Source organism: Myodes glareolus, chromosome 5 (genome assembly GCF_982192425.1).
Source record: "Myodes glareolus chromosome 5, mMyoGla1.1, whole genome shotgun sequence".
NCBI lineage: Eukaryota > Metazoa > Chordata > Mammalia > Rodentia > Cricetidae > Myodes > Myodes glareolus.
The window spans coordinates 112465504-112486621 of record NC_142030.1 but is presented as its reverse complement, the minus strand read 5'-3'; the positions used below and the strand labels follow the sequence as shown (position 1 = coordinate 112486621).

General features: G+C 42.0%; 1 protein-coding gene across 4 annotated transcripts in view; it reads right to left on the bottom strand.

Annotated features, from left to right (window-relative positions):
* Positions 1-21118, bottom strand: part of Cdh20 (cadherin 20) — a 232449-nt gene that overhangs the window by 48714 nt on the left and 162617 nt on the right. For 3 of the 4 annotated variants that reach the window (XM_048443846.3, XM_048443847.3, XM_087906621.1), the window contains exon 2: positions 7908-8298. In XM_048443846.3, coding sequence (XP_048299803.2) covers positions 7908-8153 — 246 coding nt within the window. In that variant the 5' untranslated portion in view covers positions 8154-8298. Of the gene's footprint in view, positions 1-7907; positions 8299-10585; positions 10704-21118 lie in introns of all 4 variants that reach the window. The other variant, XM_085688436.2, reaches the window with a different exon arrangement.

Genomic DNA, 21118 nt, shown 5'->3' with positions numbered 1-21118 from the left:
TGCTGAGAGAAAGGGATATTAACATACCTAGGTCTTATCTGCTCCCTTCAAGCCTCCAGGAGTAAAAACGATTTAGAGCTAGAGAACTTGTTGCTATGCAGAACCCAATGACCAGGGCCCCTAAAGCATTGGAGGGGCGCTGATCCTACTCCTGTGAGGATTAATGTGTACGGACACTCAGGAAACACCTGACAGTGTAGTCACAGCCTCCTCATACAGGGATGGCTTTAGAGACTGGGACTGGTTTGGAACTAATCTTAGACTTATTCCTGGCCAAGTCATGCTGCCTAAGGATTGAAGCTATGCCTTATCTACAGAAGGGAAAGGAGAGAATAAAATCACCTAAAAATAGATTTGGACTTCTTTCTACTTAAAAGTATTCTATATAAAATATGACAGGCTCACATGTCTCTATTCCATATACACTGTTAACACTAAAGTCTTCTATTTATTCAGTTAAAAGAGCAAGGGGAAAAGCCTAGCACTTATTGTGTAGAAGTAAAAGACACTTAGTTTGGAACTGGGCACAAAGAAATGAAGATTATTTTCTTTGGAAATATGTTCCCCAGCACCATCGAACTGGAAGGAGAAAGACAAAAGTTTCAGGAAATTCTTAAATTATGAGATTTAAAAAACTACATCTATTTATTTACATACATAATTTTAAGACATATGACATTTGACTTGCAATAGGACAGGTTAAGTTATGACAAGTTTTAATGGACACAGACCTTGACACATTAAGCACATGGTACCATCACAGACCACATGTAAGTGGCTTGCATTTAGAGTAGGCTTAATAAACAGCAGAAACCAAAGCTAGCATTGCTAAGGGGCCACCATGCTTCCTAAGGTTGATGAGGCTGACTAGGGTCAAATGGGGTCAGTGCTGAAGCTCACATCCCTTCTCTAGCTTGTGTCTATATGAGAAGATACTGAAGAATCTTTGTAGAGAGTTTTCTGGAGGTGAAGACTATGTAATCCTCTTGGTAAGTACTCTGGCCTGTAGCAGATTGTACAGGCTCAGGCTAAAGCACTTTTGGAGGAGCCTTATGTCACCTTCCTTTTTAGGGGTAGTATCTTTCAGGTTGCTTCTGAGTGTGTCTACTGCTTTTCAAGGTGTCCTTGTCATTTTTGTTGTCAACTTGGCACACTGAGAAGAACAGACCTCAGTTGAAGAATTAACTCCAACCTATGGCTTGTGAGAATCCCTGGGGACATTTTCTTGATTGCTTGTTCTTGTAGAATGGCTCAGACAACCACTAGTAGTACCATGCCTTGGTGATGGTGGAAAAGTAGCTGAACTTGACCTGAAGAAAAGCTTGTAAGCAGCATTCCTCCATGGTTAATGCCTCTGCTTTTCCTTGAGTTTCTGCCTTGACTTCCTATAGTGAAGGATTGTTACTGAAAGCCTCATATAGAATAAATTCTTCTCCTCTGATTTCTTTTGGTCAAGGTGGTTTATCATAGCAACGCAATGCAGACTAGAACATCAGGGGAGTGGACAAGAGCTCTCCAGTGGAGCAGAAGGGCTTTTCATGACCTGGAAGCATATCACCTGTGAAAGAGACTTGCACTGAGCTGAATTCTGAGGACCAGAATTGTGTGTCTCCAGCATCCTCTTGGGAAACAAGTCCTCTACCAGTTAGTTAGCTTAATAGCAAGGAAGGAAGAGGGAATGCTGAGGTATCAGATCTACAGTGACTCTGGGAAATAGGCAGGAATCTTACAGCAGGAGCAATAGGTTAGGACAAGAAGTTAGAGTTTTCTGGCATCAAAATGTGGGAAGACCTCTTCAGGCTGGGTCTGACAGGGAAGAGAGTACTGCTTAGGTATGATTTCAGGGACTCGGATGAGCCCTCCCCACTAAGGAAGTATGGGAACTACCTCCTTTGACACAGAGTTGTTGTAAGCAGTGTCGGTGTAAGAGGGCTCTGATAATGAGAGTTTGAAAATTCCTCCATGCTAGATCAGTTGATGGTTAAATAAGGGAACAAGTCTCATTTCCCTCTAGCCTCCTGCCTTCCCTGTGGTAGAGTGCAGTTGGGAAATGAGAAATCCCAGCTCTATCACAGTGTAGAGCTTTAACAGGTGACTATGGAGGTCAGGGACACGTTAAGGAGCTTAAAGTCAACAAAGGAATGTACATGGAACATTTGTGTTTGTGAGCCACAAAATACCCATTTGGTTGTAAACACTGCAAAGGAGGACATAAAACATTCTTCTCTAGGCACATTGAAAATTGGTATTAGAACATTTACCCTTTATTCATATTTATTCCAGTGAACACTAAGTGAACTGCAGCTACAGCACGTAAGTACGTTCTGGGAAGACATCTTTCCCGTATAAATCTTCTAGACAGATAAATGGCTATCTCATACACCTACAAATCTAGTCTTTAAGATCTTAGCCAGAATAGGAGTGAATGCTGGGAAGTAAATGTACATGAAAAGAAATCTCAGTTGATTTAAGACTTTGGGAACAGGTAGTCTTCACACCCTTTGCCAATGAAGTTTCTGCATGCTCGGTGACATTCTGGACAGACACTGAGTGCTTCTAGCTGTGGTTAGACAGTGGTCTTGTTACCCGTAGCCCACAGGTCCGTGCCCAGGCAGATCGCTCTGCACCCCGCCCTTGTGAATGTCAATAGAATCTAGCTTTAACTCCACACTGCCAGGTCCCTGGGAAGCCCCGTGCGGATTTTATAAGACCACGTCGATTCAAGCTGATCTTTGTTGCTGTATTCCTTCCTGAAATAGCACATACTCTGGCAGACTCTCAAAACAGACATTTTCCAGGACTTTAGGTGACAATTTGACTGTCTCTGGTGTAAAGAGATTAAAAGATGGATGGCTTTTCTTTCTAAAGAAAGTAGAAGCAAAGTACACCGATACGTGACTCTCTAAGTGTCTGTGTGTAGAGACACCAGTATGGGGCGAATCCCAGTGTACTGCAGGGACAGGTGACTGGGGAGACTTGCCAAGGTGTCCTAGGTTGGACACATTTCCATGTTTCCCATTTCATCATCAAACACCGAGGAAACAAGTCTTCAGGTTCTTGATGCTGCTGCCCTTGTCTGAGTGTTGCCACTCCAGGACTGTGGAGCAAGAGTAAGGGCGATGGAGAAGCTGCGCTTTACTTAACACTCATGTGACCTGGCTGGTTACCAGAACCCCTTCTCCAAGCTGCGTTCCTTAGGTGACACTTGTTCACTGCCTTGTCATAAAGGTCTGTCTCATGTGACCGCAGCTGGAAGTAGTAGGGTAGCCCACTACAATATTGATCACTATTTTCTTTCTGCATTATTGTTTCAGCCGCTTCATACTGGGCTTGGGAGGTGATGTAGATAAGATTGGAAAGTAGCACCCCTATTTCTATCTTTTAAAAAAGGAAAGAAAGCCCTAAATTGTAGGAGAATATAAATTAATCACTAGATATTAGTATGTTATTTTCTTAAATGTATTTTAGCAATAACCACAGATTCCTACTGTTTCACAACTCTCAAGGAATTGGATGTCTTCAGAACTCTGAATAGACCGAAGAAATGTTCATGATGTAAATAGTTTTTGGGTAGACCCTGGGGAACTTGAATGGCACTTAAGAGAGGTAGCTATAGGCTGTACCTGTGAGGGCAGGAGAATAAGCACACACCTGGCATGAGTGTTAAGGGATGGGTGGGAGCAGGAAGAAGTCCTGTCTTGGCCCTGATCTCAGAAAATATGAGAGGGTCTGATGAAGATGTTATTGAATGGTATGCTGATTCAGAAGGTTAGCGTACTGGAGTAGGTGCTTTTAAGAGATAAATGTCCCCAGAGGAATCATTCTGCTGGGAGATGAGGCAATGCCTGTGCCGTTAATATGATCTCAAAGAACAGAGAATCACTTACAGTAGTGAAGAAACAGAGAGGAAAAAGTGAATCTGAGAGAAACTGGCCAGGAGATACCAGTATCTGTGGTGACTGATTGTGAGAAAGGATAAAGAAGATGAAGGAAAACTTAGAGTCTGGGGAGCTTGCAGCAGCATTGGGCATGCCTTAGGAGCCGACGCATTCTCAGAGTGAACTCTGTAACACCATTGTTACTACTGAGCACTCCAAAGTCACAGTCTCGTAGGTACTGTGCTAAGTACTTTATGTGCATCGGTTTAGACAGTTCTTACCATACCTTGAGGTGACCATTTACTCATTCACTAAGCATCTTTTTAGCCTCCCTTTGTGTGCCAAGTGACAATTTTAGTGCTGAGGATAAAATGAGAACAATGCTCTTGCCCTCAGGGAGCTTCTAGTCTCGTCAGAGGTTTCGGATACTAAACATGGAACTCAAAAATATTGTAGGCTGTGATTAGTGCTGTGAAACAAGCATTGGTTAAAATTGTTATTTTATGTGTACGTATGTGTGTCTTCGTGTGTATATGTGCACTGTGTGCATGCAATACCTGAGTACCTGTCAGATCTCCTGGAGGTGGAGTTACTGGTGCCTGGAGTTACCTGCTGTGATTCCTAGGAACTGAACTTGAATCCTCTGAAAAGAGCAACTAGTGTTCTTAGACAATGAGCCATCTTCCAGCCCCAGGAGGTGATAGACTCTTACACAGCCTAGAAAGGGGCCAGGAAAGCTTAGGTTCAAAATGAGCAGACTGAGGACAAGGTACCCACTATGGAAGAAGCCAGGAAAAGGGCATTTTGTTGTAAGGTAACCATCCAGAAAAACCTTGCAAATTGTGGGAATTGCGAAAGGCCATGTTCCTGGAACATAAGAACCAGACAGAGAGTAGCATGGGCATGTGAGGATCTCAGTGGCAGGTGGGTGGGAAACTACAGGAGAATGGATGTAGAACCTCCCTCCAAATCAACATGAAGACATGAAAGAGTCTTAAGTTGAGTGGTGGCTGGTATAATCGGATTGCCTTCTCACAAAGGTCACACGTGGTGCTGTGCTAGAAGTGCAGGGAGATGTAGGGAGAATGGCTGGGGAACTAGGCAGTCATTTACTCCAGTGAAAGATAATGGTGGAAGTACAGGATTAAGTACCGGATGAAGGGTTTGGGGTGTGTTTGACACAGTAATGACAGTGCTTTAGGTGGAGAGAATGTAGAGCACTGAGAAAGAAAAAGAAGCTATTAAGTTGTCTCTGTGTGTAGATGTGTTTGTATATGTGATGTTTATATATGTACATGTATAAACACTTGTGTGTGAATGTGGGCATGCACATACCATGGCATGATGTAGTGGGGTCAGAGGAAAACTTCTACTTTGTTTGAGACAAAGACTCTTCTATGTTGTTGACCACTGTGTATGTTAGAACCGATGACCCACACATCTTCAGAAAGTCTCCTTCCTCTACCTCCCATCTGGTTGTAGGGGCACTTAGAGTGCAGATTTCCTTCGCTGAATTCTAGCAGACACTTCAACCATTGAGACATTTCTCCAGCCAGATTATTAGGTTTTTGGTTCTAGAATGGCATCCTGGCAATGCTGAGATAAGAAAGACTGGGGAAGGGGGATTTAAAAAGATAATAGTTTTTATGTAAAATAATGTGTTTAAGCCCATGGATCATAAACATGAAGACACCAATTCTCTAGGATTTATGAATACAAGGATTATAGAATTGTTTTAGAAAGAAATGGAGGTTTTGTATTTATTGACCCAGAGATGGTGGCTAAAACCATAGGCATGAGGCTGGAGAGAGTACCAGAAGTTAAGAGCACTTGCTGGTCTTGTAGCGTACCCACGTTCAGTTTCTAGCACCCAGTAGACAGCTCACAACCTCTTGTAACTCCAGTTCCAGGGTACCTCACGCCCTTTTCTGGTCTCTGTGGGCACTACACACATGCAATGTACATGAATACACGCAGACACATACTCATCCACATAAAATAAAAACAAGTAAAGCCTGAGGGGCGTTGAACTTTGTACTTACAACCATTTCATAGTCTCAATCCAGACAACAGAATATTCATGTTGGGGAATATTACTTTAAGGTATGTTACTTTTGTTTATGTTGTGGAACATTTATTTAATGATGCAAATATGTGTTGCCTTTGTTTATGTTGCATTTCTTTAACTCTGTAAAGTTGTAAATCTTTGCCTGTCTAAAACACCGGATGGTCTAACAAAGAGCTGAATGGCCAATAGTGAGGCAGGAGCAAGGCTAAGCGGGACTGGCAGGCACAGAGTATAAACAGAAGAAACGAGGAAGAGGAGGAGCCTCAGAGAATGCTAGGGGCTAGCCACCCAGTCACACAGTCAAACACAGAGTAAGAGTGAAATTAAGAGATACAGAAGTGAGAAAAAGAAAAAGCCCAGAGACGAAAGGTAGATGGGTGAAATTAAGGAAAGCTGTCTAGAAACAAGTCAAGATTAGCCCAGAAATTCATAAGTAAGAATAAGCCTCCATGTGTGATTTATTTGGGAACTGAGTGGTGGGCCCCCAAAAGAACAAAGAACCAAAACAGTTAGAGCAAAGACATCACACAGCAGGATCAACTAAGGGAAAAGACATCTTCAAATTCATTGAAATACACTTTTAACAAGAGAAAAACATAACACACAAGCAAGCACAGCTAGTCTTCTAGGAGACATGTATGGGCAGAGAGGGTGGTGGAAAGCAGACAGCTCACTAGTCATGGCGTCAGATGGCACAAGGCCAAAGGTGAACCTGAAATAAAGGAAGAAACCAGTATTGTGATGGAGATTGGTATTGCGATGGTTCAGAAGGTCAGCAGTGCCCAAGGCTGTGACTGGGAGTTTTCATAAAATGAAGTCACTGAACAAGCAATGCAGGAATTCTTCGCAGTAATGGAACAGTTCATGACTGTGGTCAGGACAGGACCTGGTACCTGGATTAAGAAGGGATCAGCCAGGGCTGCAGAGGTGGCTCAGCAGGAGAAAGTGCTTACCAGCTTTTCAGAGGACCTGAGTTTAGCTCTTATCATGTTGTTTACAACTAGCTGTAACTCCAGCTGCAGGGGATCCAAAGCTCTCTCTGAACGCAGTAGCCACTGTAGTTAGACATGCTCATGGGCACGCACGTTCGCACACACACACGCATGCACACACATACACAAATTTAAACATTAAAAAGACTTAAAAAAAAACCAAGGAAATGGTTGGTATATAATTGTTGAGGACTCTGGTTCACAGGGCTCCCTGGAAACTCCTGACAGGACTAAGCAGGGAATCACATGTGTTTGTCCTGAATCATATTCTTACAAGTGTTTAAGTTATCATCTGAATGAATTATTTATTTTCTAAATAATTTCTTGTCTCCCATTCTCTCCTTTTTGGTTGATTTCATTGGATGGTCGGTCTCTGGTTAACATACAAATAAGACAAATAGAAGAGAAAACTAGGTTTAAAAATGAAATGATGATAGACAATTAAGGGACTTTGAATACATAGTTTATAAATGTATTATAACTATATAATTATAGTTAGTCGCTAACTAACCCCAAAGCAGTCATACTAGGAAATCATGGAGGAAAACTATTTTATCCTTTTGTGGTTGATTTTCATTAAATTTAGGTCTCAAGCTAGACCTTTATAAATACACATGCAGACACACACACACAGTATGAACATTTTACTCTTCCCATTGTGTTGTTCCCAGAAGGTTGCTGCCACCCCTGTTAAGGGTTGTGTGGTTTTTGTAAGGTCTGAGACTTTTCCTACAGAACATGGTTGTGTTTTCCCCCCCCCCACTGAATAGAGACATAGAAAAGGAGAGAATCCCTCTTTCTTTGTCTAACAAAGCCAAGCTGTATTTTAGCTAATGGTCAGCTAATGTCCTATTAGCATTCTGAACCTCAGACACAGGCTAGGTGGATCATTCATATTCAGCTTACATTAGAACCGAACTTAGGCAGCAGCTATCCTGAGAATTTCTCTTTCTGCTGGGTACATCTTACCTTGCCGACATATAAAGGGTCAGTCCCAGTATATTCTTCCAGCACGAAAAACTGATTCCAAACCCAGCTCCTCTTGCTTCGCAGATGTGACTGTGGCCTGTCTGAGAAGAGTGTTTCTAGTTCAGCTCCTGGCATTGGAGTGCTGGAGAGAACGGTGCTTGTAAGGTCCATCAGTGCCCAGAAGTACAAGGACGTGCCGAGTCCAAGCCGACTTTTTGCATTGCTCATTCTACCCGTAGTCCACATGGGCTTGCAGGAGTCCACAAGTCAGTAGGATGGGAAGCACTGGCGTTATGTATTTTCCAAGTGAAACAAGTCACACCACAGGTTACTGGAAACTCATTGCTTCCCAAGGGTTTCCGTTCAAGTCAATCTGCTTGGAGCTGAAGTCCTGTCAAGTTAAGGGAAACACTGTCAGGGGATTTCTTCCTGGGGGCTGCTTGCCAGTTTTCCAGTAATGGTGGTAAATGTTTGGCTTTCTGCTCAATCAGTGAGCTGGTTATCTCTTAAGAAATGTTTTTTTATAAATAATATTTTGACCATAAAAGCCCATATATGTTGCTATAATCAATCCCAAATGCTTGGATCTGAATTCCAAGACAGTAAAACTTCTCAACAGTAGCTTACCTTGAGGGCTAGACTTGCTATTGACTGGCTTGAAAAAAATAGTATGCTCTTTAAAATGTATGTAATCAGAAAACTTCCTAAACTCTTCAGAATAGCATTTGTTCTGAAATGTGCATCTGCCAACTACATTTCCATGAGCTCAACTGCTCTCTTAACTTATTAAACATAGAAACATTGGACTTCTTTTTCTTCTGCCATTGGCAATCATCCCGTACCTGTCCCTGTTATTGACTGTGCTATGAAGCTTGGGCTTCATTTATAAGCAGCCATGGACTGCTTCCGACTTTAATCATTCTCTGAACTCATGAGAAAGATGTTCACACTCTACTGCTTCAGCTGCGAAGTGCTGATAGGGGCTGCTGACATGACCTTTCTAGGATGTGAATGGCCAGTTAATCATCATATCCTTCCTTCACAGGGGACATTAAAGTGCCATTCGTCACATGCCACTATGAGAAAGCTAAGAGTTGATCTAATAGATTTTCTTTACTGAACTGAAAGACTCATTTAGGCAAAGGAATGTTAACTTCTACCTCGCAAACACCTTTGCATCAGTCACACTTCTTCTGAGGCTATGGAGTCAGTGACCTCACTCCCAGGCTATGACCACATCAACCTTTCCTTCCCTTTCATGACTGGGCTTGATGAGGTAGCATTGCACTCAGGCTACTCATCAGAGCAACAGAAGTATTTTCATTTTGGGGCTTAATAGTTTCACTACTAACTTGAAGCGCTTTTGCTATGACTTACAACAAATGTGTGCACCTGAAGGTTTCAGATCAGTACAACTAAATGGTGAACCTTTTTGGGAAAGTGACTTAGAAAGAATGCATTGATGCTGAGCCAGGTCCCCCTTCCACCTGTCATCTTCAGAACAGGGCTTAGAGTCCTCTCTCATACTCATCACTGAGATGCACAAAAAGATTTAAAAATAACTCATATCATTCATACAGTGTCATTCAATCTGTGAGAAGTCATCAGTGAGAGCTGGTAAAGAGGAAGAGTCTGAGGAAACTGCTTCTGTAACAGAACAGGGTGGCCTTGCAAGCTGAGTCTGCCTTATGTAGACTGATTCGTCTATGGTATAGGTAGAAGGTGAGTTCACAGATAGTAGCAGTTCCTTCTCTTCATGGATTCAGCAACAGAAAACCAGACACTCTTTTTTTCTAGTCCCTGGCTATGGGGAGGTGTTTTAGAAGAAGGACCCTTCATATGGGAATAAACTTGATGGAAAAGATCGATGAGGCCCAGATATGCCTTCTTGGGGACATAGAAGGTGAAGTAGAGTATATCACCCCACAGAACAGTAGCTCAATGGCCATGTTTGGCAAACCATAGAAAAGGAATAGTCTATGCCATATCTAGACACAAGGACACTTAGGATTTCCCCAAGAGAAGCAGATTAATTTAGACAGGCCAGTGTCTTGTTCTTTCTTTGCCTCTGACTTGTCTATGTCAAGTTATCAAGACAGTGGTTAGAGCTCTGCTGATTGACTCTGTGAATGATCCATGGGTACAACTGGGGAGAAAATCCTCCAAGGGCTTGTGATATAGATCACCCCACAAATCTCTGACATGTGGTAAATACTGTTTGATAGAAGATTCTGGCTCAGTCCAATTCTATAGTAACCAGTCATGAAGTAGTTAAATAAAGATATTTATGAAGACATTTAACAAGGGAATAACTACTAGAAAACTCTGTAGTAGTAGGAGAGTTCTTGTATAGGTTGAATTTATCAACAAAGAATGTGCTTTTTGTGTGTGAACATATGTGCATTTTGACTAATATTGTGACATATACAATTCCTCCCTAGCACTCTTATTAGTGACTTTTCTCTGACTGTCTTGAGGACCTGGCTTTGGATTGCATGTACATGTACACATGTGTGTAAGTGTTTAAAGGTCCCTGCTATGCTGTATTTATGACTAAATACCATGAATAGAGCAAGATTTGAGGAAATATCGAGGGAGTTTAAGTAGTGAGCACTGTATACTCCCATCTCTCATAAACTAGACAAGTATTCTTGCCAATTAAACTTTCCTGTCCTTACCTATAGGTATGATCTGAAGAGTTCAAGAAAAAAAAATCCAGTGGAAGTTCTGTGATGAATATTTTGTAGGCAGTTCAATTGCCTCAGCTTTTATCTTCCTCGCTTGCCTACTTGGCCCCTACAAATGAGTACAAAGATTTTATTTTCTCTTCTTTGATTGTATATGCACAGGTGTGACTCTCATGTATCTAGGTTGTGTGAGCCCTCTGTGATTCCATGAAAGCTGCTGGGCCCTGGGCCCTTTCAGATCTGGTAAGAAAGGTTTCCATGCCTGTAAATGCCTCCCTCCGTGTTAGGGAACTAGGTGGTGACAGGTGATGGAAAGCACAATTTTGTTGCCTGATGTTTCTGTCCTGCCTGGTTTCTGTCCTCCCACCAGATCCCACAGCCATTTAGCCATAAAGAAAACCACACAGAGGTCTACATAAATTATAAACAGATTGGCCCATTGTTCTTATCTGTGTTAGCCTCATGGCTCAAAACCTTTTTCAATGGGACAGGTCACATCCTGCTACTTCTGTGTCGGGACAGGACTGGGGAACAATGGGCTTCCTCCTTCCCAGAATTCTCCTGGTCTCATTGACCAGCCTATACTTCCTGCCTGGTTACTGGCCAATCAGCGTTTATTTAAAACGTAATTGACAGAATACAGAATTGTACCACACCACTGCCCACTCTTTTTTTTTAATTAAACAAAGGAAAATATCCATAGTCCATTTGTTGGGAATGTGGGCATAGTATTCCAGGCTACTTCCTGCTGCTTGGAGGCACTGATAATCTGATGGGGAACTAAAGAAAATTTGGAGTTATGATCAAGTCTTAACTGGTGTATCCTGTGAGACTTGATCATCTCAGGCAGCAGTCTTGAATCTGTTCTGGATATAGAACTCAGACATCTGGGCCAGCTGTTCCTACCAGAGATTTCTCAGGTGGTCTTCCTTGATCAAACCTGATTTTTCTTAACTCAGAATGAATTCGCCCACAGCCCCTCATTTCCTGTGGAAACAAAAGAAAATCTCTTCTCCAAATTAATACACCTTTTGATTTCAATTTTGAAGTCAAGGTATTTTCAAAATATCTACCTTGGATAAATTTAACAGCATTTGTAAGCAAATATCTTTTAGCAGCTATTGTTCCTTCCTCAGCATTCAAACAATTTAGAGAGAACATAATAACATATAGTATCCAGATTCTCTGTGTATTTTCCATCTTTATGTGGCTTTACTTTAACCTCTATTTCTTTTATTTTTACTTTTACTTTTTGAGACAGGTTAACTGTGTATCTTTGGCTATCCTGGAACTTCCTCTGTAGAGATCTACTTGCCCCTGCCTCCCAAGTTCTGGGATTAAAGGTGTCTGCCACCACACCTTGAACTTGCAGAGGTCTGTCTGCCTCTGTCTCCCAAGTGTTGGGATTAAAGGTGTGTACCACCACACCCAACTACTCTTTCTTTTTTATTGTAAGGACTTTAACCTTTAGCCTGAATATATTTTAACACACTATAAACCATTTAGAGGTTTTATTTGTCTTTGAATCTCTTTACTGTATATCTCTCTTTTTCTGACCACATGAGTCTTTAATTTCATAAGCAATATGAAGAGGATTAAAGCCATGGCTATGATGGCTGGATCCAGCCCATTCCTTAGCTTTATGAGATTCCAGGCTCAAGGTGCCTGCCAGTAAGCAAGCTGCAACAGTGTGCTCACAAACCACACTCAAATGCTTCATAATCAGACCACCTACCTGAAAGAGTCAGAGTTTGCCTTGGCATGATGGCCCAGAAAGCTGGCATTTTAAAATGGTGTGGCTTTTTTTCTGCTACAACTGAAAACCAAAAAGCATGCAGTCAGCTTTTCATTAACACTATTTAAGTGTTTTTTGGCAGGACCTCTTAAAAGAGCTGCAAACTTTTGCAGATAAAGCTGAGTCAGGAAGCCTCTGTTAAATGAGAACATTTGCCTCTAACAAGCAGAGTAGACCCGAGAAATTGCTGCTACCAAGAAGTCATGCTTTAGTCTGTTCTTTTCTGTCTAGAATTACTTCCCGAGCTCTGTCAGGCTTTATGTGAATACAGTTGTCCACACATTGGCACCATTCTGTGAGTAGCCAGTTGAGGTGGCACACGCCTTTAATCCCAATGCTTGGGAGACAGAGGCAGACAGATCTCTTTGAGCTCAAGGTATGGTAGCACACACCTTTAATCCCAGAACTTGGGAGGCAGGGGCAAGTGGATCTCTGTGAGTTCAAAGACAGTCTGGTCTACAGAGGAAGTTCCAGGACAGTCAAAGATACACAGTTAACCTGTCTCAAAAAGTAAAAGTAAAAATAAAAGAAATAGAGGTTAAAGTAAAGCCACATAAAGATGGAAAATACACAGAGAATCTGGATACTATATGTTATTATGTTCTCTCTAAATTGTTTGAATGCTGAGGAAGGAACAATAGCTGCTAAAAGATATTTGCTTACAAATGCTGTTAAATTTATCCAAGGTAGGTATTTTGAAAATACCTTGACTTCAAAATTGAAATCAAAAGGTGTATTAATTTGGAGAAGAGATTTTCTTTTGTTTCCACAGGAAATGAGGGGCTGTGGGCGAATTCATTCTGAGTTAAGAAAAATCAGGTTTGATCAAGGAAGACCACCTGAGAAATCTCTGGTAGGAACAGCTGGCCCAGATGTCTGAGTTCTATATCCAGAACAGATTCAAGACTGCTGCCTGAGATGATCAAGTCTCACAGGATACACCAGTTAAGACTTGATCATAACTCCAAATTTTCTTTAGTTCCCCATCAGATTATCAGTGCCTCCAAGCAGCAGGAAGTAGCCTGGAATACTATGCCCACATTCCCAACAAATGGACTATGGATATTTTCCTTTGTTTAATTAAAAAAAAAGAGTGGGCAGTGGTGTGATACAATTCTGTATTCTGTCAATTACATTTTAAATAAATGCTGATTGGCCAGTAGCCAGGTAGGAAGTATAGGCAGGACAACCAGACAGGAATTAGAGGTGGGTCAATGAGAATAGGAGTATTCTGGGAAGGAGGAAGCTCATATCTCCCCAGTCTTGCCCAGACATGGAACAAGGAAGATGTGACTTGACTTGCCCCACTGAAAAAGGAACCGAGCCATGTGGCTAGTATATACTAAAATAATGAGCTAACATAAGTTGTAGGAGTTAATAAGAAGCCTGAGCTAATGGGCCAGTCTGTTTATAACTTATGGAGACCTCTGTGAGATTTTCTTTGGGGCTAAATAGCTGTGCGACCTGGTAGGCAGACAGAAACCCCCACAAACAGGCCTTCATGTTACACAGTTTCTGCTTCTTCAGGGTGAAACACATGAGAAACATTCCCTGCCTACATTTCCAGAAAGAGAAAACCAGGCTGTACAATAGTAATACTTGCTCTTACCACAGTTAGAGTTGTTTTCTATAAAAGAGGGGAAAATCAGTCATATTAGAGTTATTAACCATTTTGCAATTGTAGATGATATGTTTTCACATTTATATTTTTCCTGCAGATATGAATAGATTGCTTGTTTGAGGTTAATTACTGTTCTTGTAAATGAAGATGCTGCCGTGAATTTTTGTATACAGAAGTCTGCTTTTAGGAGAATACCCATGCCATGGAAAAACTACATTAGTGGAAACTGACTTCTGTGTTAAATGACTCTTTAGAAAGTTCCCAACCCCCATTCATCTGAAAGGAAGCAAACAACTTGGTAATGAACACAGTAGGAGGAAATTAAAGTTGTGCTCAAAGCGTGTTCTCAGTGAATTGTTTATTTCTTTACTTAAATTCGTTGTGATATTTAAAATGTAGATGGGAGGGTGGTTACTGCTTTCTCCTTGAAATGAACTGGGCTTTAATGGTCTTCCTCTGATTTCTCTCCTCATTATTCCAGTCTTCCTGAGCTTTTCATGGAAATGAAAGAACTGCTCAGAAAACCTCAAATGAGTCTCTGTAGCAGAAGTTTATGCCTGAGACTCCCTATAGGAAGGGAGGGTGTTTGGTGCACTGATTTAGTGAAGTAGTTAAGCATGTGTTGACAGTTGTATCTGCTAACATATCTGAAATGCTTATCTGTTTAGTAAACATCAAAAAAATTCATGTAAACTTCAGGGAGTTGACTTGGATTCACCTCTTGCAGGTCAAATGGATTCCAGAAAAGAATCCCTAAGTTTTCCTACTTGTGTATTCCTGAAAGTGGGATCCCCCTCCACTGGTCTTGGGACTCTACTCCTCAAACTACTAGGACCATAAGCTTGGAAGTTTTAAATATATACCCAAGATAAAAAATTTCCCCTAAACTCTTTAGTTTTACTTCTGTCCCTAATAGATATCTGTTCCAGCAGATTTCTAATGAACTGGAGATTGCAAGCTGCTCCAGACTCACCAGCCATAAGTCCCTCTGTTGAGATTTTCAATCAGCTTGGGCTTTTGCATCCCAGAGGGCTCCAAAGCAGCTATCCGCAGGTGGTCCAGCCTCAAGCTGTTCCAACTTGCCCTTCCCTTCCCTACCCAGTCTTACAAGACCTGGAGATCTAGTGAAACAGCCTGCTCGGCTGGGCTTGACCAGCATTCCAGCTTTCTAGGGTCCCCAACAACAATTCCCCAATGCCAGTCTGAAGCAGTTATAGAAAAGGTTGCATTTTCTGTTCTCATTTATTATCAACAAAGAGTATCAAACCTAGTACAAATGGCTAAAGGAGGTACCTATAGACATTTGAAAGTGGCCCCTATCATCAGGTTCTCTCAGCATCCCCCAGTTCCTACATGCTATAGGGTATGGCTGGCATACTCCCATCTTAAACTTCCCTAGCTGAGAGGCAGGGCTGCTATCCTTCTGTTTCCCTTCTCTGTATAACCCAGCCATTTTCATTTACCTTTTATTCTCCTGGCTCTTTCCCTCTCTTCTCTTCCTTCACTCTTCATTTGGCCTGACTCACAATCATTGTTCACTCTGGACTCTCCCAGGTGTCCCTGTCTCTGGCTATGCTCTCCCTTTTACCTACAGTAAATCTCTTCCACCATATCTAGGAGCAGGCATGTCCTTCCTTTATTATTATTTTTTTATTCAGTATCACTGTTTTTGGGTTTCTGTACTTCTTCAGCAGTCACTTTGATTCTTATTATGAGCTTCAAAAATGTACTTCAAAGAAAGCAAGGAAAGATAAACTTCACAGAGATCTTAGAGATCACAATGAAACATGACAGTATACCATAAGGTGCCTCACAATAAATCAGGATGTAGCTCCGCATCCCACACTGCTCCATGTCTCAATCATGGGTCTCTTGAGAGGCTTAAGAGTCAAACCCCTTTAGAATAAACTACAGGACTTGCAGAGAATGGCATGTGTGGTCCCAGGGACAGATATAATAAAATGCTCATACAGTGACCATCTATTTAACTGTACACGCCTTGCCAACAATCGCTCCTTAGGGAATTCCACGGTAACTGTCAATCATGTTTGGACATTTCTGAATCTGTCTGCTGTCTTGGGAATCCATTGCAGAATGATGTGTGGCATGATTCTGAATTCTGGAAAGAGAGACAGTCCTCTGAGTAGAAAGCAGTTTCATTACCTGCAGAGGATTAGCCTGTGCCTTTCTCTCCCAGTAGTCATCAGGTAAGAAAGAACCCCAGTCTTCAAGATAAGAACCTCACCAACCCACCTGAAGTCCTCTGCTGCTGAGGTCCTCAACCCCATGTTTATTAAGAATAGAATCTTTCCTCATACAATATATTCTGATTACAGCTTCCCCTCACTCTACTCCTCCCAGTTCCCCCTTCCATCCCAATCTTCTCTCTTTCTGTCTTTCCTTAGAAAAGAGAAGGCTTCTAAGAGATAATAACAAATCATAACAAAATAGAATATAATAAGATAAAACAAAAGCCATCATATCACAGTTGGACAAGGCAACCCAACAGAAGGAAAGGAGTTCCTAGAGAAGGCACAAGAATCAGAAATCCACTTATTCACACACTCAGGAGTCCCACAATAATACTAAACTGGAAGCTATAGTGTGTGTGTGTGTGTGTGTGTGTGTGTGTGTGTGTGTATGCAGAGGACCTGGTACAGACCTGTGCTTGTAGCTTCAGTCTCTGAGTTCATATGAGGTTTACTCAGTTAATTCAGAGGGTTGGCCCTCAATTCTTAATGGATTCAGGACATCCCAAGTAAAGACTTATCAGATTTTTAGTTCTATTATTAGCCCCCCTCCAGAATCCTTACCTGCCCCACAGCACCCCATTTTCTCCAATTAATGTTTCTAATATGGGCTCTGTCTTAAAACCAGTGCACAAACATTTTATGTGCTCTCTTACATTTCAAGGAAGTAATTAGTAAACTGATGGTGTATACAGAACTGAGGGATTGTGGCATTCGAAACAGGAACAGAAAAAGAAACAAGAGGATACCCAATTTCCCCAGTGATTTCTCCGGGTGAGTAGGCAGCACCCTTGCTTCCTCTAATTTTATTTTGCATTATATCAATTCTCCTGGTGTTGGTTCAGACTATTGTCAGTTCTCCTCTTCTCCAGCTGCTTGCTTTCTCCATCTTTCCTACAGAAAAACTAGTGTATGCACATGGAACTGTGACATTCACACACAGACCTGTGGGCTAGATGTGGTAGTGAGAAAGCATAAGAGAACTTCACTAAAAGTTAGGACTGCGCTCCAAATTAGTGAAAATCATTCCACAGGCTCTTAGGAACTGGCACTATCAGGAGGTGTGGCCTTGCAGGAGTAAGTGTGACCTTGTTGGAGTGGGTGTGGCATTGTTGGGGTAGGTGTGGCATTGTTGAAGTGGATGTGGTATTGTTGGAGTAGGTGTGGCATTGTTGGAGGAGGCGTGTCATTGGGAGTGGATTTTGAGATCTCAGAAACTCAATTCAGCCCTAGTATTTCTCTCCTGTGGATCAAGATGTAGAACTCTCCTTCTCCAGCACCATGCTTCCCACATAATAATAAAGGACTAAACTTCTGAACTGTAAAGCAGCCCCAATTAAATGTTTTATTTTTTAAGAGTTTCTGTGGTCATGGTGTCTTTTCACAATAGAATGTTGTGGAATATTTCTACACTGTGCAAAAATGTATTGCTGTGATTGGTGTAATAAAAAACTGAAAATTAATATCTAGGCAGGGGATATAGATGAGACTTCTGGACAGAGAGAGAATGCTGCGAAGAAGGTGGAGTCATCAGTCAGACAGAGAGGACACAGGAAGTACAAGATGGAAGAGAGGCAATGCTATATGATAGAACATAGATCAATATAAATGAATTAATTTAAGTGATAATAACTAGTTAGGAATAAGTCTAAGCTATAGGTTGAGCTTTCATAATTAATAATAAGTCTCTGTGTGATCTTTTTGTGGGCTGGTGACCAAGAGGAATCTAAGTGTAGATTGAAACCTCCAGGGACTGGGATATTGCTGTGAGAGGACTGACATGTTTTTGTTGGAGGACTGTGGACTTTGGGATTTTGGATTAGAAAAGCAGTTAAATGCTTTAAGTGAGGCTTAGTTGACCATCCTTGTAGGAGCATGGACGACGATGGTGATTAGGGTGATTTGAACTGTGGGGGCCTGGCTCAAGAGGTTTCAGAGGAGACGAATATTTGTATGTGGCCTAGAGATGATTCTTGTTTGTCTTTCTTGTCTGAAAAGTCTGCCTGAGCATAAACTGAAGAGTTTTGGGTTAATGGTATTGGCAGAGAGAATTTCAAAACAGCCTACTATACACTCTGTTGTGTGGTTACTAGTGTTCTTTATTACGAAGATCTATAATGAAAGGGAGCAAACTGAACAACAAAAACCACAAGTCATACAGTTCAAGGAGAGAAGGTGCACCAAGAAGTGGAATGGGGGACACTCCTACTTCTAGGATTAACAGAGACAGACTGAAGAAAAGCCTGACCTTAGCTGGAATATAGGCAGTGGTGACCTCAGGACAGGACCCCACACAGATGAACTTCCAATTTGTGAAAAAGATTGAAAGCAAAGCTTAGGGCTGGGTATGCTGGGTACATCTTTAATTCCCAACTGTCCAAAGGCAGAGGCAGGCCAGTCTCTGAGTTTGAGACCATCCTGTCCACAGAGCAAGTTTCAGGATAGCCAGCTTAGGCAATGAAAGAAACCATGGGAAACAGAAATCTGGTGAAGATCCAGTTGAACAAGAGGGCCATATTCCAGCTCCAGCAAGCAACAGAATTTGGCAGCTTCAGCCTTGTGGTTCTGGCTTTAGAGTCAAGGATAGAAGAAAATGGTTGTGGAACCTCCCTCTGCCACTAGAAAAGCAGCTGGGGTCAGGTATGTGTCAAGGGTGTCCCTGCATGGAGGCCCAAAGAAGACACTGGGTGAAGCTGTGATGGTGAAACCTGGATTGTGTTGGGGATTCCAGAGCCCTGGGCTGCCTGCTGGGGAGAGCTGTGAACGAGAGTGGAAGCAGCCCAAGAGAAAGGAGAGTGCCGCAGTCAACAAAGCTGAAAGGAGGTGGAATCTGAAGAGCGCTATGACGTCAGATGGAGATGCAGAGTTTGGAGTTTGCCAGCTGGTTTTTAGTCTTGCTTTGGTCCAGTATTTCCTGGCTATGTTCTCTCTCCATGCTTTTGGAATGGTAATGTATATCCCTGCCATTGTATGTTGGAAGTATGTGATCTGCTTTCTGATTTTATGGTGGATTACAGTTAAGAGATTGTATGAGTCTCAGACTTTGAACGTTGGATTTGTAAGCAATGCTGACACTATTATAGACTATGGGGACTTTTGAAGTTAGACTAAATGCATTTTTGCATCATTATATAGCGATAAGCCTGTGGAATGTGATAGTTGGATGAAAATGGCCTCCATAGGCTCATAGGCTACTGGGAGGTGTGGCCTTGTTGGAGTAGGTGTGGCACTGACTTTGAGATATCAGAAGTTCAAGTGAGTCCTAGTGTGTCTCAATCTTTTTCTGTTGTCTGCAGATCAATATATATGATGCCAAGATCCTTCTCCAGCATCATGTCTGCCATGCTTTGCACTATGATGATAATGGACTGAACTTCTAACTTGGAAGGCAGCCCTAACTGGATGTTTTCCTTTATAAAAGTTGCTGTGGTCAATGACATGTCTTCACATCAGTAAAACCCCAATGAAGGCAGGGTGTGAGTGTATCTGGGTGCACTTGTGTGGGGGTGGGGTGGGATGGGATCTTGGGGTGATAGGAATAAGTCAGGGTGTGAGTGCGTCTGGGGGTATTTATGTGGGGGTGGGGTGTGTGGGGTAGGAATAGAGAAACAAAAGAGCAGCAAGCTTGAATTATGTAATTAAGAACTGGATTTGAAAGCTGTAGTTGACCCCATCATAAAAGCGCATTGACCTCCTAGCTCCCCTCCCTTGGCCGTGATTAAAGGCATTCCCATTTTAAGAATCCCCCTGCTAGCATTCATCCCCAGCCTTCTCAGCTTTGCATGCACGTTAGAAGCAGTTCTGCAGGTGAGGACACCCTCTTCCCTCTCAGCGCCTCTAAGACCAACACATCCTACTGGTCCTTCCACACAGCAGGTAGGAAGTGCTTTAATCCTCTTGGAGGCAAGAAGTTTTTGACCTACTTTTTCTTTCCTTCATTTTCAGTCTTAATCAAGCTAATGAAACTGCAGCCTAGTCCATAGGCAATTTCTCTGACTGCAGTCAGACAAGAATGATCACTTTTGATTTCTGGGGCTTGTCCCAAGTCCTCATGAATGTCTCATCTTATTAAATATTTATAATTGTGTTAAATTCGTGGTTGTTTATTAAAAACATGTACTTAAAACACAATTATTTGATTAAAGTTCTCTGAGAAGGAGTTGAGGACAGCTGTAGTGACATACACCAGTAATTCCAGCACTCCAGAGGCAGAGGTAGGAGAATTGCCACAGGTTTATCACCGGCCTGATCTGTATAGTGAGTCCAGAGCTGTGTGAGGACAAGATCTGAAATAAAAGAAAATAATAAAGCGGAGAAAGAAATGGTAAGCACCCAACTTGTCGCGTCCCTCTGCTCTTTGCCTTTGAGTCCCTCACTGAACCGTCAGGTGACTCTAGGCTGTGCCAAGTGGACAGTTAAAGCTAATTAGGAGGGGCCATAGCAATTTGTCTGTAGGACAAAGAACTTGGAGCACAGATAAACTTGTTATCTAAATGAAGTTTGTTTGTTTGAGATAGTCTCCCTGTAAACCCAGAGCGCGCCTGACACTCCTAGAGGATCCTAAGATTCTTCAGTGCTGGAGTACAGTTCAGTACCACCATAGCTAACCTAAGATTAAGAAGCAAGACTTTCTATCAAATACATTTACTCGGAGGCTAAATGAGAGGCTAGCCAGTAAAAAAATAAAAAAATAAATAAAAAATAAAAAAAAATCATGACTTAGTGTTATTCCCTTTGATCTCTGGTCCCCTTAAGGGGCAAGTCACGCCCACTCCCAGCGACTTCTGACCTCTCATCGCCATCTTGGCCTCTTTTCTCTCTCTCTCTTGGTGTGTGCTTATGTGTTTTCCCATCTCTCT